Source organism: Sander vitreus, chromosome 18, assembly GCF_031162955.1.
Source record: "Sander vitreus isolate 19-12246 chromosome 18, sanVit1, whole genome shotgun sequence".
Classification (NCBI taxonomy): Eukaryota; Metazoa; Chordata; class Actinopteri; order Perciformes; family Percidae; genus Sander; species Sander vitreus.
Window position 1 is genome coordinate 2,955,472 of NC_135872.1, and position 14,233 is coordinate 2,969,704.

Sequence of the window (14,233 nt, forward strand, 5' to 3'; positions counted from 1 at the left end):
ACATTTTCTGGAATTTTTTACTTTTACTCTACTACATTTCCCCTCAGTATCTTAGTTACTCGTCACTACAAAATAAAATCAGAAGAAATTTGGCTAACACTTTACTTGAAGGTATCTACATAAGTAAATATCAGATACTTTCACTCAAGTAATATTCTAAAAGGAGACTTTAAGTTCTACCAAAGTCATTTTCGGATAAGATACTTGTACTTTTACTAAAGTATTGCTTTGAAGTACTTTATACAAGACTGTTACAGTTGCATGCTCGTTTCTCTGTCTGGGTTTCGAAAAGCAGCTGATTTGTGTAATTTGTTGTTGAACTCAGGAAACGGTGTCTTCAGGCACAACCAGCACCACTCTGCGAAGCCTGCAGCCCGACACCCTCTACACCGTCTCTCTGGTTCCGGTTTACGCCGGCCGAGAGGGAAAGACCATGTCTGAGAATGGAAAGACAAGTAAGACTCAACACTGACCTGCACAGAAGTTGAAGCCGCTTCATTTTTCCTATACAAATAAACTAAAAGGTGAAGTTACTGATTCAGTCTTCAGTCTGAGTAAAAGATGAAGTTAAAATGTACTCAGTGATCCATTCTTTTCTGTGTAACAACAACAACAACAACAACAACACATCAACAGTTGTTAAATAGTGTTTGTAAAGCCTGTTGTTCCTTGGCCCTGTTTTGCTCTGCGCTGTTAAATTGTATCTACGGGATACATGAGTTTTCTACTCGGAAGTTATTGTAAACAAACGTTGTGATTAGGTCTATAGCTGGTACATGAACAACCCTTAAACATAATTCAGTCAGGATTAAAACACAACAGATTGATATCCTCTCAAAATATTGAAATAACAGGTGCTGGTCTTAAAACCTTATGAGCAGCCTGACCTGTGCTCTTGTTTAGGGCCACTGGGAGGAGTGAAGAACCTGAGGGTGACGGACCCCACCATGACCTCTCTGACTGTGAACTGGGACCCGGCTGACGGAGCCGTTCGCCTCTACAAGGTCTTCTTTGTGCCGGTGGCTGGTGGCCGGGAGGAGATGGTGAGACTCTTTCACCACCGCCTCACAAAAACAGATCCTGCAGCCAGCTCGGGGATTAACTAAGCATCTAAATTACTTTTTCTTTTTAATTGTGAATCTCTATAAACAGGAGCAAGTTCCTACAGGCACCACCTCCATCATTCTCAGGAACTTGATGCCTGACACGCCGTACACAGTGTCAGTGGTGCCCGTCTACCCAGCCAGGGAGGGGAAACGCCAGTCAGAGGACGGAAAGACGTGTAAGTTACTGTGGGACTCTTCAGTTGTTCAAAGGGTATTTAAAACAAAAGGTCATTGCGGTTTTAGAAGTTCCAGCGTCGAGGTACAAACTGTCAGGTGATCTCGCTTTCATCCTGCTTTTATATATTCTCTTTCTGATTGGACTGTATGTTATGTTTTATTGGGTTACACTTTACTTGAAGGTATCTACATAAGAGTGACATGACACTGTCATGAACGTTTCATAAACATTATAAACAAGTCATAAACGGTTATGACATAACGCTTCTTTTAGTAAGTGTTATTCGGTTTTTGTCATGACAAGTTATAGTTAGGGTTAGGGTTCATGTGTCATGACAGTGTCATGTGTTCATGACAGTGTCATGACAGTGTCATGTGTTCATGACTGTGTCATGACAGTGTCATGTGTTCATGACAGTGTCATGACAGTGTCATGTGTTCATGACTGTGTCATGACAGTGTCATGTCACTCTTAAGTAAAGTGTTACCTTTATTGTTGTTACTTCATGTAAAGCACTTTGGATACCTGCTGGTTGCTGTAAAGGGGTAAATGAATAAATGTTGATGGATTTAAAGTTTAATAACAATGATATTCTCGCTCGTAGTGCCTTTGGGCGGAGTGGGCAACATGAAGGTGACCAACCCGTCCATCACCACTCTCACTGTGACCTGGAATCCTGCCGACGGAAACGTTCAGGGCTACAAAGTGATCTACAAACCTGTGGATGGAGGCCTGGAGATTGTGGTAAGATCCTCTTTGCTCCTTTGTTTTTCCCTTTTATAGAAAATATATATATATATAAAACCGCACTAAATGTAACAGGTTTCGCAGCAGAAGTTAATTAAAAAAACCTTTTAGATTAAAAAAACCTTTTAGACTTTATTTGAATTCTTCAAAAGAAACCGAACGATCAAAGAGCTCAACAGGGAGTTAGTGATGTCATGCCTTTTTGACAGGATAATCCCGTCATGCCGCACAATAGCGCCTAAATCCTTTGGCAAGAGGGCATCTGTCATCGTTGAAAATGTGGGGTTTATGTTTTCTGGAGCAGCTCGTAGAGAATAAGTAGGTGTAAATCCCGTTAATGAAACGCTCGTTCAGGCTGTAAAGAGCCGTGAAATCACAGCTGACTGACGATTTGGCTGCTCGGCTGTTTAGAAATGCTTCATTTGTCTCTGCCGATGACATAACTGTTACCCCCTATTAGTACGTCAAAGTCAATTCTACAGAGGAAGTTTTAACACCTTTGCCAGAAGAGTTTGAACAATGAACAACAATCAGTGCACATCCTGGAATAACTGGATTTTTCTTAAGTTAGTTTGATTTATGATTACATTTGTATAATCTCACAGTTTTAATACAGGAAATGGAAAAAAGTTGCACAGACAACATGTAAAAAATAAACCATAAAAACAAAGGTTTTCACAATTTTTACATGACAGTTCCTTATATATGTAATTTAGTTATAAAAGTTCTATAACCTTTTATTTTGAAATCCTCTTACAGGTTTGTAAGCAATTATTCACTAAAGATAAGTTTAATATATATTTTTGTGTTGTGTTAAATTATTCGGAAATGTAAAATGTAGACAGGTGGTTAACTGGTTTTAGTGAGAAATCCTATGATGGTCTAACTGCTGGTTTAAGAAGCTGTTCTGTCCTAAAACAACATGAAGTTATTGTAATTTTAGAGCAAAAGAAGACGTTTTGAATATTCTCACAAAATATTTGGAACTTGAACTAAAAAAGCAGTTCAACAGCAATTTAATCACAAGTGCAGTAAACTGATGTGAAGTTTTCTTGACACTCTGCTGATCCTCGAGAGGAAGGTTTTGTCTTTCTACCTGCTGCGGGTCAAAGGTCAGGGCTCTTGGGTGCTGGTGGAAATTTAGCCTCTTGGTAAAGGGCAGTTCGGCAGGGTGTTTAGTTCACCAAGTGTGTGTTTGACTCTGATAAAGACACAGCACTGTCGTAACGTTGGTCTGTTTGCAAGATTAAAGGCTTCTCTGCAACACATTCTCACTCCCATCACGTAAAATACGGACGCTTGGTCAGGTGCCTTTGGCATTGTTATTGACGCTAAAAGTCTCCCTGACCCTACAGTCACATTAGCTACAAAAGAGAGCGACATGCACTCGCTTGTGGGTGCTCCTGGGCGTGCCTAGCCTACCCCTGGTTGCTTGGCAACAGTAAACTAAATTCTCCGGTGCTACCTTCAAGCACGTCTTAAAAGTTACTTCAGAGGTATTGTTAAGTCACAAGAATGATGTTTTTGGATTTAAAAGTATTTATTTCTTGATAAAAGTAACACAATATGTGAGATTAAACATGTCAGATATACACAGAAATACGATGTCCTGAAGCGTTTTCCGCCATCTTGAATTATTTTCTTAGACTCGAGCCACTGACATACGTCATACGTCACGCTGCCCTCACGCTGCCTTTACTCCGATTGGCAGTCGCTTTGTCGCATCGCTCAGCATTTGCATAAAATGGACTTCTTGTCTATTTTGGCCCCGCCTTGCTCGTGGCAGCGGCGAGCTCGTCGCTTGTCACTGGCAAACGGCCACTCCCATTGAAAATGAATGGTAGCCTGTCGCTTTGACTCTGTCTCTTGTAGCGAATGTGACTGTAGGGTTAGCGTCATATCTAAACGCGCTTGGTCGGGACTATTGGCGTCACTTTTGACGCAGTTAGGTTGAGGTTAAGGTCGTGGGTGGGCTTACGTTTCCATGACACGCGGGACAACAACGGGACGGTTGGGTTTAGGAAAAGAAGAATGGGACAGTTGGGTTTAGGAAATGTGACACGCGGGACACGATCCCCGGTCTCCTGGGTGAAAGTCCTGTGTTGTTTGACCCATCAACCCCCCCAACCTATGCGGATTTTCGGGCTTTCATACTACTTGCTACCGTAGTCGCTCATAGTGCTACGTCATCTTCAATCCCCATGTAGCTGCTGCTCTCCCCGGTACATTCTACACACACGCTGAAGGGTGCTTTTTCTGTCGTATCTGACGCTGACAGCCACTGCCCAAACGTCCGTATTTTACGAGTTCGGAGTGAGAACGGGTTGTTCTCTTGGAAGTTCTCTGTCCTGAGAGAGATTGAGCTGCATGCTGCTGGAAGATGCGCGGGGAACCCTATTTTGATTCACTCACTGTGCCTTTGCAGGAGCAAGTGTCGGAAAGCACCACCACAACAGTCCTAGAGAAGCTTCTGCCGGACACCCGCTACACCGTCACTGTGGTCCCCGTCTACGCAGAGGGAGACGGACCCAGCCTTACCGACGAAGGGAAGACAAGTGAGTATCTGTACGCACGTGCTGTTGGTTGTTTGGTATTTAAGATTTTAGTCAGGTTCAAGGGCTTCAATGAACCTTGAAAAAGCACCTGAGTCTCCAAGAAATCATTAAACACATAATTTCCTCTCTAAGTCTTACTGAGGAACAGTTGAAGACTACTGAAAAGTCAAAGGACAATCGCAAAGAAAAAGAGACAGAAAAAGAGGGAAACAAAGAGACATACTAAAGGTAGCTATTCTTTGAACCTTAGCAGAAGTGGAGCTAAAAATGTACAGGTTGTCCTGGGGGCGGCTATTTCAGCTAAATGTATTCTGAATGCAAATTCAACTTCAATATTGATATCAATAACTTTAAATGTTTCAGATTTTCCGCCACCATACATTTTGTGCAGTAAACGTAGCCTTTCCTAGTTGATGAAAATGTTGGTTGTGGATATATTTTGCCCTGTGCGACCAACATCGCTACCAACAGACCTCATTGCTATTGTGCTATTGTGTTATTAGCTTCCCAATTGTTCAGATTCAGTTCAGAGTTCTTTATTGTCCCTCGAGGGGAAATTTGATTTGCAGTTGGAGGTTCAACAAAAAGGCACAAAACATAATTAAAGGCACAAAACATAATTAAAGGCACAAAACATCAAACATCCTAGCAGCACACAATCAACAGATTGATTGACAACAATTTCATCACTTGAAAAGTGGGCAGTGTCAAATAAAATCCCTTGAGATTGTCAGGAACAGTGATTTCTACTGATGCCCAAGTGGCACTAATAAAAACATTCAAGAGTTGTGCAACACAGTATTCAACAGCATCAGTCTCCCTAACAGCGGAGTAAAACTGAGACCTAAAGGAAAAACAAGCCAGAGAAGAACCATTTTCTTTGCCGTCCAACATCTGTACAAACTGCCCCCTGGGCTCCAGTAACCTCTGACTGGACAGCAGCTGTGTGACGCTCCGATCCAAGCGCTGAATCCATCTTCCTGTTTGGTGTCTCTGCTCAGAGCCACTGGGTTTTGCGAGAAACCTGAAGGTTACCGATCCCACCACCAGCACCCTGAACGTCCGTTGGGATGCCGCGGAGGGAAACGTACGCGAGTACATCGTGATCTGGGTGCCCACTGACGGAGGAGAGCAGGATGTGGTAAGTCTGCATCTGGTTACGACTCCGTAAATATTATATCACCAGGTTTAACACTTTTCCCAAGTTGGTATTTACTCCTAAGTAAGAGACACTTGTATGGTAGGTAGAGATGATCAGCACCATTTTCTCCTTCCCGATACCTGAATTTGCTTATCGGCCGATACCAAGCATGATGCGATACCAGTGCGTTATGTGATTTCTATCATTGTTCGTGTGACCTGGCTCAGGTTACAGTAGCCTGTGTACTTCGTCCACAGCAATCCCACCAATCTGTCCCAAAACGTCCCAGTTAGAGAGGAGATGCCCCAAACATATTCTTTGTAAATCTTTACAATCATTTCCCGGAATGAAAGAACCAAGCAGGCCTGTCTTGTTGCACCATCCAAATTTTCTTTAAAACTTGAGATTTTTTAGTGTGCAGCTCACTACCTCAAAGTTTGTTGTTGTTTCTCGAAACGAACCAGTTTTGCAAGGTGAGGGACATCTGGATGTTCCACCGTCGTCGATCCAGACTATTGTTCGTATGACCTGGCTCAGGTTACAGAGAATGAATGCCAAAGAACTTTCTTTTATTATCTACTTTGACAGTCAGTCATAACAGAAAAAGAAGAAGACTAAACTACTTTAGAGTAGATTTTTTTTCGGTACCAAATTACCCGATATCGCATCGGTGCATAGGCTCACATACTGATATCGATACCAGCATTTTAGGCAGTATCTGAGGCATTTACGATACTGGTATTGGTATCGAAACAACTGTACTTAATGGCAGCCTAGTGGGCAGAACTCAGTCAGTTTTATGTAACTGTCAGGCTTTGCCTGTTCCAGATGTTGGGTTTTCACCAAAAGCTGAAAACTTCATCCATGCCCCATTAGTATCTTGGTTTTATGACTGCCTGGAATGTGAAATGAGATATGTTTATTTTGCCACTTTGAGGGATTTTAGCTCTCATCAAGTAAAAATGATTGTTCAGTGGCAGTCCGTCTGTAACTGACTGTTATTTATTTTGTATTATTGTAACTGCATCTGTCTTTGATTGTGGTTTCTTTGTGCCATTAGTCCACTGTGAATAATATGTTGTTTTTAGTAGCCTCTGTGTAAAGGACCAAACTTTACCAGAGATACTGCATTTATACAGCGGCACCACTGACTGTTAATGCTTCTAACCTTAAAGCTACTTAAGGTGAAAAACTGTATTTAAAGGAGTTAAATTAACCAAATTTAAAATTTGTCTAAGAGCTGATGGTCACTGTAAGATTAGGTTAGACCATACAAAGCATAAAACCTTTATTTTCTGGAGCAACATGTGTAGGACCAGACTGCTACTGAATTTTACTGTTCTGGAGAAGGTGTCTGGCTGTTGTATGTCCGCTCTGCTCCCATGTTGTCTGATTGAATGGGGACATTTTATTTTTCTTCTGTACTGTGTGAGCAAATAGCTTAGTCTCACTTTTGGCCTCAAATTCAAATTCCTTCAACACAAGAGGAGAAAAGCCAGTGGCGTGACATGATAACCAAAGCAGTTTCATGCAAGTTCTTTCTTTCTTTTTTTGTCCTGGAAAAAGAACAATATAATGTTATCAAAAGATGAAAACCACAGAATAATATTGTTTTACAATGACTTACATCTAATGGGAAACATTTGAGAGTAATGTGAAATGGTTTAACTCATCTCCACGGCAGTTTCAACAGTTTTCTATGAAGCAGTGACAATGTCTCGACGGGGTCCATTTCATTACCCTCAAGATTATGTCACTTGGTTCCAGTAATGAAATGAGATGATTTGGTTTGGAAACAACTGAAGTTATCTCAGCTCACTGGCAGATTGCAGGACTCACTATTGGATTAAATGGATAAATATCAAATTTGCATGCTCTCCTTCTTGTTGCCAGTTTGGTGCTTTGCTCGAAGGCCTAGACTGTCCCAGGACAGTGGAAGCATTCTGCTTAAATCCGCCTTTATCTCCGAGCTTCTACTGTTCCTGTTACTGAGCTGCACAAAGACAGTTAAAGCTGGATCCAAGAAAACTGAGCTCACAACACATTAAACTGTGACATTGTTCAGTCTGAGAGTCTTTCTGCGTCTGCCAAAACCCCTCTTTTCTTTTTCTAAGAGTTGTCCCAATTCTTAGAGTTCACCGAGTTCAAAGTTGTTTCCTCTCTCCGCGACCAGGACCAGGTGTCTGGAACCACCACCTCCACTGTCCTGAAGAAACTGGAGCCCAACACCGAGTACACCGTGACCGTCGTGCCAGTCTACCACGAGATGGAGGGCAAGTCGCAGTCCGCAAACGGGAAGACAAGTGAGTTCAGATGAGTCTGTTGATCGATTTGTAGCTGCAGGAAGTGGCCTGGATCCTGAGAGAAGAATAATGCTAAGCCAGAACTCATGAATGTGTTTTTCTTTTGGATGTGGAAAAAGAATAAAATAGAGTAAAATACAACTTTATAACCCACAGGCCAACAACCTTAAACTCTGTAAATCTTAAACTCGCCATGAACTAATAAAGACAAACAAAGACGTGACTTATAGATTGACAGGCCGCCGAAGAAATAAGGCCAAACCATAAAAATAGAGTAGTTCTTGCAGTTTTAGAGCGGGATTAAAGACTTCTTCAAAACAACTTCAACGGCTATAAATACATTTTTCTATCGGACAAATGTTAGTGATGTGGCACCGGAATCGTGACACTGTTAGCCAGAAATTTAACCTAAAAATACAGACGTTTGTCAAATCATCCTAAATCATAAAGTAGTAAAATAAAATGATTTAATAAAAAGTCCTGTCCTCACTAATTGGGGTGCCGTAGATTTGTTGTTTGTGTCGGGTATGTTTGCTTCACCAGCAGAACCAGAGTGACAAATTAAAACTTTAGGACATTTCCCAAACAACACGACACTTAACTCTCGTTTTAAAGAAAGTATCTGAGACCAGTCAGGTTCATAAACATGAGCAGGATGTGATCGCTTATTGGCGTCTGATTAATGATACATTAAATATCCCAATCTTCAACATTTCAACAGTAAAATTTACTGTACGTAGCAAGGACTCTTTGAAAATACACTCAGTCCCTCCAGAAAAACGTGATTATGAGATCGCATAATTCAATGCATAATCAGCCAAAGTCCGCATATTTATGCGGGGGGGGGCCGCATTTTTTCAAATACGCCGCACTTTCACCGCATAAATTGCTGATTTCCACGCAAAATATGCGGGGCTTGCATGATTTCCTAATCCCCGCATTTTCGTTGCAAAAAAGTCACATATCTTAGCAGAAAGTTAAAAAAATGTTGCGTTTACTTCACACAAGAGCAGCCATTTCCCCCTGTTGCTATGGGAACGTTATGAAGTGACGTAATTACGCGACGTGAACATCATCGAAAAGCTGCAAACCCCGCGATGAAGCCACGATGAAACCACAGTTTTTCCCGCAATTTCTTCGCATAAAATTGCATAAATATCCCGGATATTCCATGGCATTTTTTAAGAAAACGTGACGCAGAATCAAGGAGTTTTGCCCGCAACAATCACAAAAAAACTCCGCATTTTTCTGGAAGGACTGTACACTGTAAAACTTCCTTTGCCATGTTTTCTGAAAAAGATCCGACTTTGATTTGAGCCCTTTGAGCTTGTTTTTCTGTTAAGTGGTCGTGGTATAAGCGAGATACTATACAGTAATGAGTACTCATATAGAAAATATATCAGTATATCAGTACACAACAGCATGTAGTATTGCTTACTCAACATTGAACCTTTATGGGAACGCCAATAACGCCCCGTTCAGACCGACACAGTGACACAACCTGCTTCGGTGGTCCATCTGGACCCTCCCCTCAAGGTTGGATGCAGCTTTAACGAATTCCCTGAAAAGTGAGAGAAAGATGTAACCATTATTTTAATTGTTGATTAATCTGTTGATTATTTTCTAGATTAATCGATTAGTTTGTTTGGTCTATAAAATTTCTGAAAATGGTGAAAAAATATGGATCGGCGTTTCTCCAAAGCCCAAGATGACGTCCTCAAATGTCTTGTTTTGTCCCAAACTCAAAGATATTCAGTTTTCTGTCACAGAGGAAAGAAGGAACTAGAACAATATTCACATTTAACAAGCGGACATCAGAGATTTTTTTTTACTTTACTTTTTGCCTGTCTTGTTGCACCATCCAAATTTTCTTTAAAAACTTGAGATTTTTTTAGTGTGCAGCTCACTAGCTCAAAGTTTGTTGTTGTTTCTCGAAACGAACCAGTTTTGCAAGGTGAGGGACATCTGGATGTTCCACCGTCGTCGATCCAGACTATTGTCCGTATGACCTGGCTCAGGTTACAGAGAATGAATGCCAAAGAACTTTCTTTTTATTATCTACTTTGACAGTCAGTCATAACAGAAAAAGAAGATGAATAAACTACTTTAGAGTAGATTTTTTTTTCGGTACCAAATTACCCGATATCGCATCGGTGCATAGGCTCACATACTGATATCGATACCAGCATTTTAGGCAGTATCTGAGGCATTTCCGATACTGGTATTGGTATCGAAACAACTGTACTTAATGGCAGCCTAGTGGGCAGAACTCAGTCAGTTTTATGTAACTGTCAGGCTTTTTCTTCTCAAAAATGACTCAAATTGATTATTAAAATAGTTGGCGATTAAAGGTGCACTATGGTTTCAGCGCGATTTCATTTTTGTCTCAAATCGTAGGCATCTCTCCTTGATCCGCTAGCAACCTGCCCCCTGAACAAACTGTGAAAAAGCCCAAACAAACACTAGAGGCACAGGCTGTGCACCCAAATACAACAAACCACTCCAGCCAATCACCGACAAGATGGTTGGGGGACGGGGTGGGGGTTAGTGACAGTCAGTTAGTCATGACAGTTATGGAAACATGGGGGGAGGGGAGAGCTTGCTCTGTTATTTTTTAAATTTACTTGGAACGTCAACAGAAGTGACCATGCAGGAAGTCATAGTGCCCCTTTAATTTAATAGTTGACAACTAAACGATTCATCTTTGTAGCTCTGGAAAGATGGAATAAACTGGGGCCCGTGCTTTGAGGAGACAATCATCACAATGTTAGTAAATGACCTAGACGATTAATCTATAAATTCCTTTTGTCTGTAATTGCTCCTCCGTAGATCCTTTGGGTGGAGTGAAGAACTTGCAGGTGATCGACCCGACCATCAGCAGCCTGACGGTCCGCTGGGATCCAGCGGTGGGAAACGTCCGCAGCTACAAAGTCTTCTACGCTGCTCAACCAGGAGGAGAAGAACAAATGGTACACACTGCTTTTGTTATATGATCAGTTTTTACAAGTTTCCGATTCATAACATCGTATCCAGGCCTCGAAAGCAGGGTTCAACAATAAGGGTTGCCTCGATGGCCCGGGGCAGGCAAAACGCCACATCAGGCAAGTAAATGTAACAACCCACTTGCCCGTTTGGGCATCATCGTATCATTCTCTTGCCGACATCGGAGACTGCTTGTTGATGATTTGAGTTGAATGTGCCGTTGGCCAATCAAGAATTGAGTTGGTGCTTAATGCTTATGACGGTTTTTTTCAGGGGGGGGGGAATTTACACTTTTGACGCTTTCAACATTTGACTTTTTTGCTAAATGTTTTGACGTTTTTGTAGAATTTTTTTTGACGTTCGTTTACATTTGTGACTCTTTTGTAACCGTTTTCTGACCTGAAGTTGGACACTTTTTTTAACAGGTTTTTTTTTCAAACTTTTTTTAAAATGTTTTTCAAAAGAGCGAATTGTATTGGGGCCAGTAAAAATTGACTTAGGGCTTTCAGCATGGCTCCGCTTCTGTTCGCTTCACTGTGGACTCAGACATTCTCACCATTATCACATTAAGTCGTTACCGTGCTGACGGCGGTTTTAACATTTCACCGAACAGGAGGAGGTGTCAGGCGGCACCACCACCACCGTCCTGAGGAACCTGGACGCCGACACCACCTACAATGTGGCTGTTGTTCCCGTGTACCCGGACGTGGAGGGCATTCGGCAGGCTGAGAAGGGAAAGACAAGTGAGTGACTCGCGTTTACATTCGAAGACATTCAGCTCGCGTCCACGCGGACGCACAATAAGAGCAACAGTGGACAGAGCTCACATTCCTGAAAGCACGAGAGTCAAATAATCAAATCTCAAACCATGCCTTCGTTGGATTGTTTGTGTCAGATGGGAGTTTAGCAGACAGGACTAAGGCAGGAACGTATCTGCATCTTTACTGCATCTGGTGCACCCTGCAGGACTGAACAAACACTGAGAGTTAGTTTGTTCCAGACTTATTTTCTTTTAACACCAATATGTGGATTTCTTTTTCTCGATTATAGGATTAGTTGTTTGGTCTATAAAAAATGTTTTCCAAAAGCCCAAGATGACGTCGTCAAATGTCTTGTTTTGTCCACAACTCAAAGATATTCAGTTTACTGTCACAGAGGAGAGAAGAAACTAGAACAATATTCACATTTAACAAGCTGACATCAGAGAAATTGTTTTTTGTTTTTTTTTCAAAAGAAATGACCCAAACCAATCAATCGATTATCTAAATAGTTGGTGATTAATTCAATAGTTGACAACTATTTGATTAATTGATTCATCTTTGCTGCTCTAACAGGATCATACCGGTTCTGGGCCATTAAAGAATGTAAAAAATTTATGAAATGTCATCTTTACCTCATTAAAGTGATGTGTTTCCTGTTGAAACACGACGTTGATGGTCATTCTAAACTATAAATCAGTGGGATCTCAGCTAGGTAAAGAAAAGTAGAGCGGTGGCATTAGTTTGAAATGTCGACATGGTCCTATTGGTGGGATTTCATGTGATGAGGACACTTTGTACATGCTGATTCTCTTATTAGATTGGTCTTTGCCCATCGCTTCAGATGATGCCTGAGCGATAGGGGGGAAGTCTCTCCTCTTGTGTTGTCAGTGGGAGAGACTAAGAATCAATCAAAAGTGAGGAAAATGTGGATGCAGTTAAGGGAAATTAAATGTACCCATTGTTCACTGTCCTGGAAGTCCAAGTCTTTAAAACTGTGTATACCTTTCCAAAGGATGCTAAATCTCTCCCCATTGGTGCATTTGAGGACTATCCAACATCCAAAGAGCTGATATTTTATTGCAAGACTACACAACTATAAAACTCCCATTATTCTTTTTATGCCATTGATGTTTGCATGATTTATTTGTTTATTGGATCTTTGTTTTTATTGTGACTCACAGAGGAGATGAGATTCACAAAGAACAGAAAAAATAAATAAATCAGAAACAAAACAACAGGTGCTATTAATCTTAGGTACATAGTTGGGGTATGGCTAGGGTTGGGTACCGAAACGCGGTGCCAATAGGGTGCCGGTTCCGACGTAAATGGTAGTAACGAGACCGAATAAGAACGAACATTTTGTTGCCTCATTTCGGTGCCTGACTTTTTTTTTCTCAGAAGCATCGCTGCACGGGACGCTACGTTACCGTTAGCTAGTAGCTGGATTAAACTCAATGGTTAAAATGCTGACAGCTTACGTTAACCCTAGGTATGGCCCATCTCTGCATAAATGTTTCTGTTCTCCATAACAGGAGAGCATATTTTGGGACATTTTCTACGCTAATGAGACAGTTCAGAAGAAAGCTGACAGTACACATGTGGACAGAAAGATAGGGCATGACATACAACGAAGATTCCCCGGCCAATGCTCGAACCAGACATTTGTTAGCGATGTGTTAAGCTTCTTCCCGCCACATAACCGGTGGCAAATGAATCACAGCATCTGTTGAATGTTCACATGAATGAATAAATGAATGAATGAATGCTTTTATTGTCATTGAAGGTTCACATAAACGAAATGTTCCTGTCTCTCTTAAAAGAAAAACTGTTCCCATTCACCTCACTCCTTAAATACAGTATATGACATTTGCTGTGTGATGTAGCTCCTCTGCTTGCTTCTCTTGAAGCTTAATAAGCCTTATATTTCTTTAAATTGTATATTTTCTTTTGATGTTATCAGAGACGCTCTTTATATCAGGCGAGGTTGGGCAGCTCCACAAGATGATGCTTACAATTAACCTGCTGAACCCTCAAGCAGTTTCGCAGCGGTTCTGTGCTTCTGTCATATTTTACTCACTACGGGCTCATTGATCACTGCCATATAAAGTCATGCACCTCCATGGAAACAGAACAATCTAAGCAAGAAGTAGGGAGAACCTAAAACACGTCTTCTGTGCAGTATAACACAGTTATAATGCCATCAATCTTAACCCTTGTGTTGTCTTCCCCATCGACCATGCAACCTTTTGTTTTTCTGGGTCAAAATGTCAAAAAATCCAACGTTTTGGTCGTCTTTTTCGACACTTTTGTCTCTTTTTTCCAAGTTTCTGTCAATATTTTTCTGCCCTTTTTTTTAAAGCTTTTGCCGGGTTTTTGTCACTTTCCTTGACGTTTTTGTCATTTTTAATCTGTGCTTTTTTGACATTTTTTTCCAACGTTTTTCGACGTTCTATTATCAAT

The 14,233-nt window shown here is 41.2% G+C and overlaps 1 protein-coding gene across 1 annotated transcript in view; it reads left to right on the forward strand.

Annotated features, from left to right (window-relative positions):
• The window catches only part of col12a1b (collagen, type XII, alpha 1b), a 160,396-nt gene that overhangs the window by 79,030 nt on the left and 67,133 nt on the right, over nt 1-14,233 (forward strand). Inside the window, exons 32-40 of the mRNA XM_078274565.1 lie at nt 326-455; nt 904-1,043; nt 1,153-1,282; nt 1,889-2,028; nt 4,457-4,586; nt 5,588-5,727; nt 7,901-8,030; nt 10,860-10,999; nt 11,626-11,755. Of these exons, the coding sequence (XP_078130691.1) occupies nt 326-455; nt 904-1,043; nt 1,153-1,282; nt 1,889-2,028; nt 4,457-4,586; nt 5,588-5,727; nt 7,901-8,030; nt 10,860-10,999; nt 11,626-11,755 (1,210 nt within the window). The remainder of the gene's footprint in view (nt 1-325; nt 456-903; nt 1,044-1,152; nt 1,283-1,888; nt 2,029-4,456; nt 4,587-5,587; nt 5,728-7,900; nt 8,031-10,859; nt 11,000-11,625; nt 11,756-14,233) is intronic.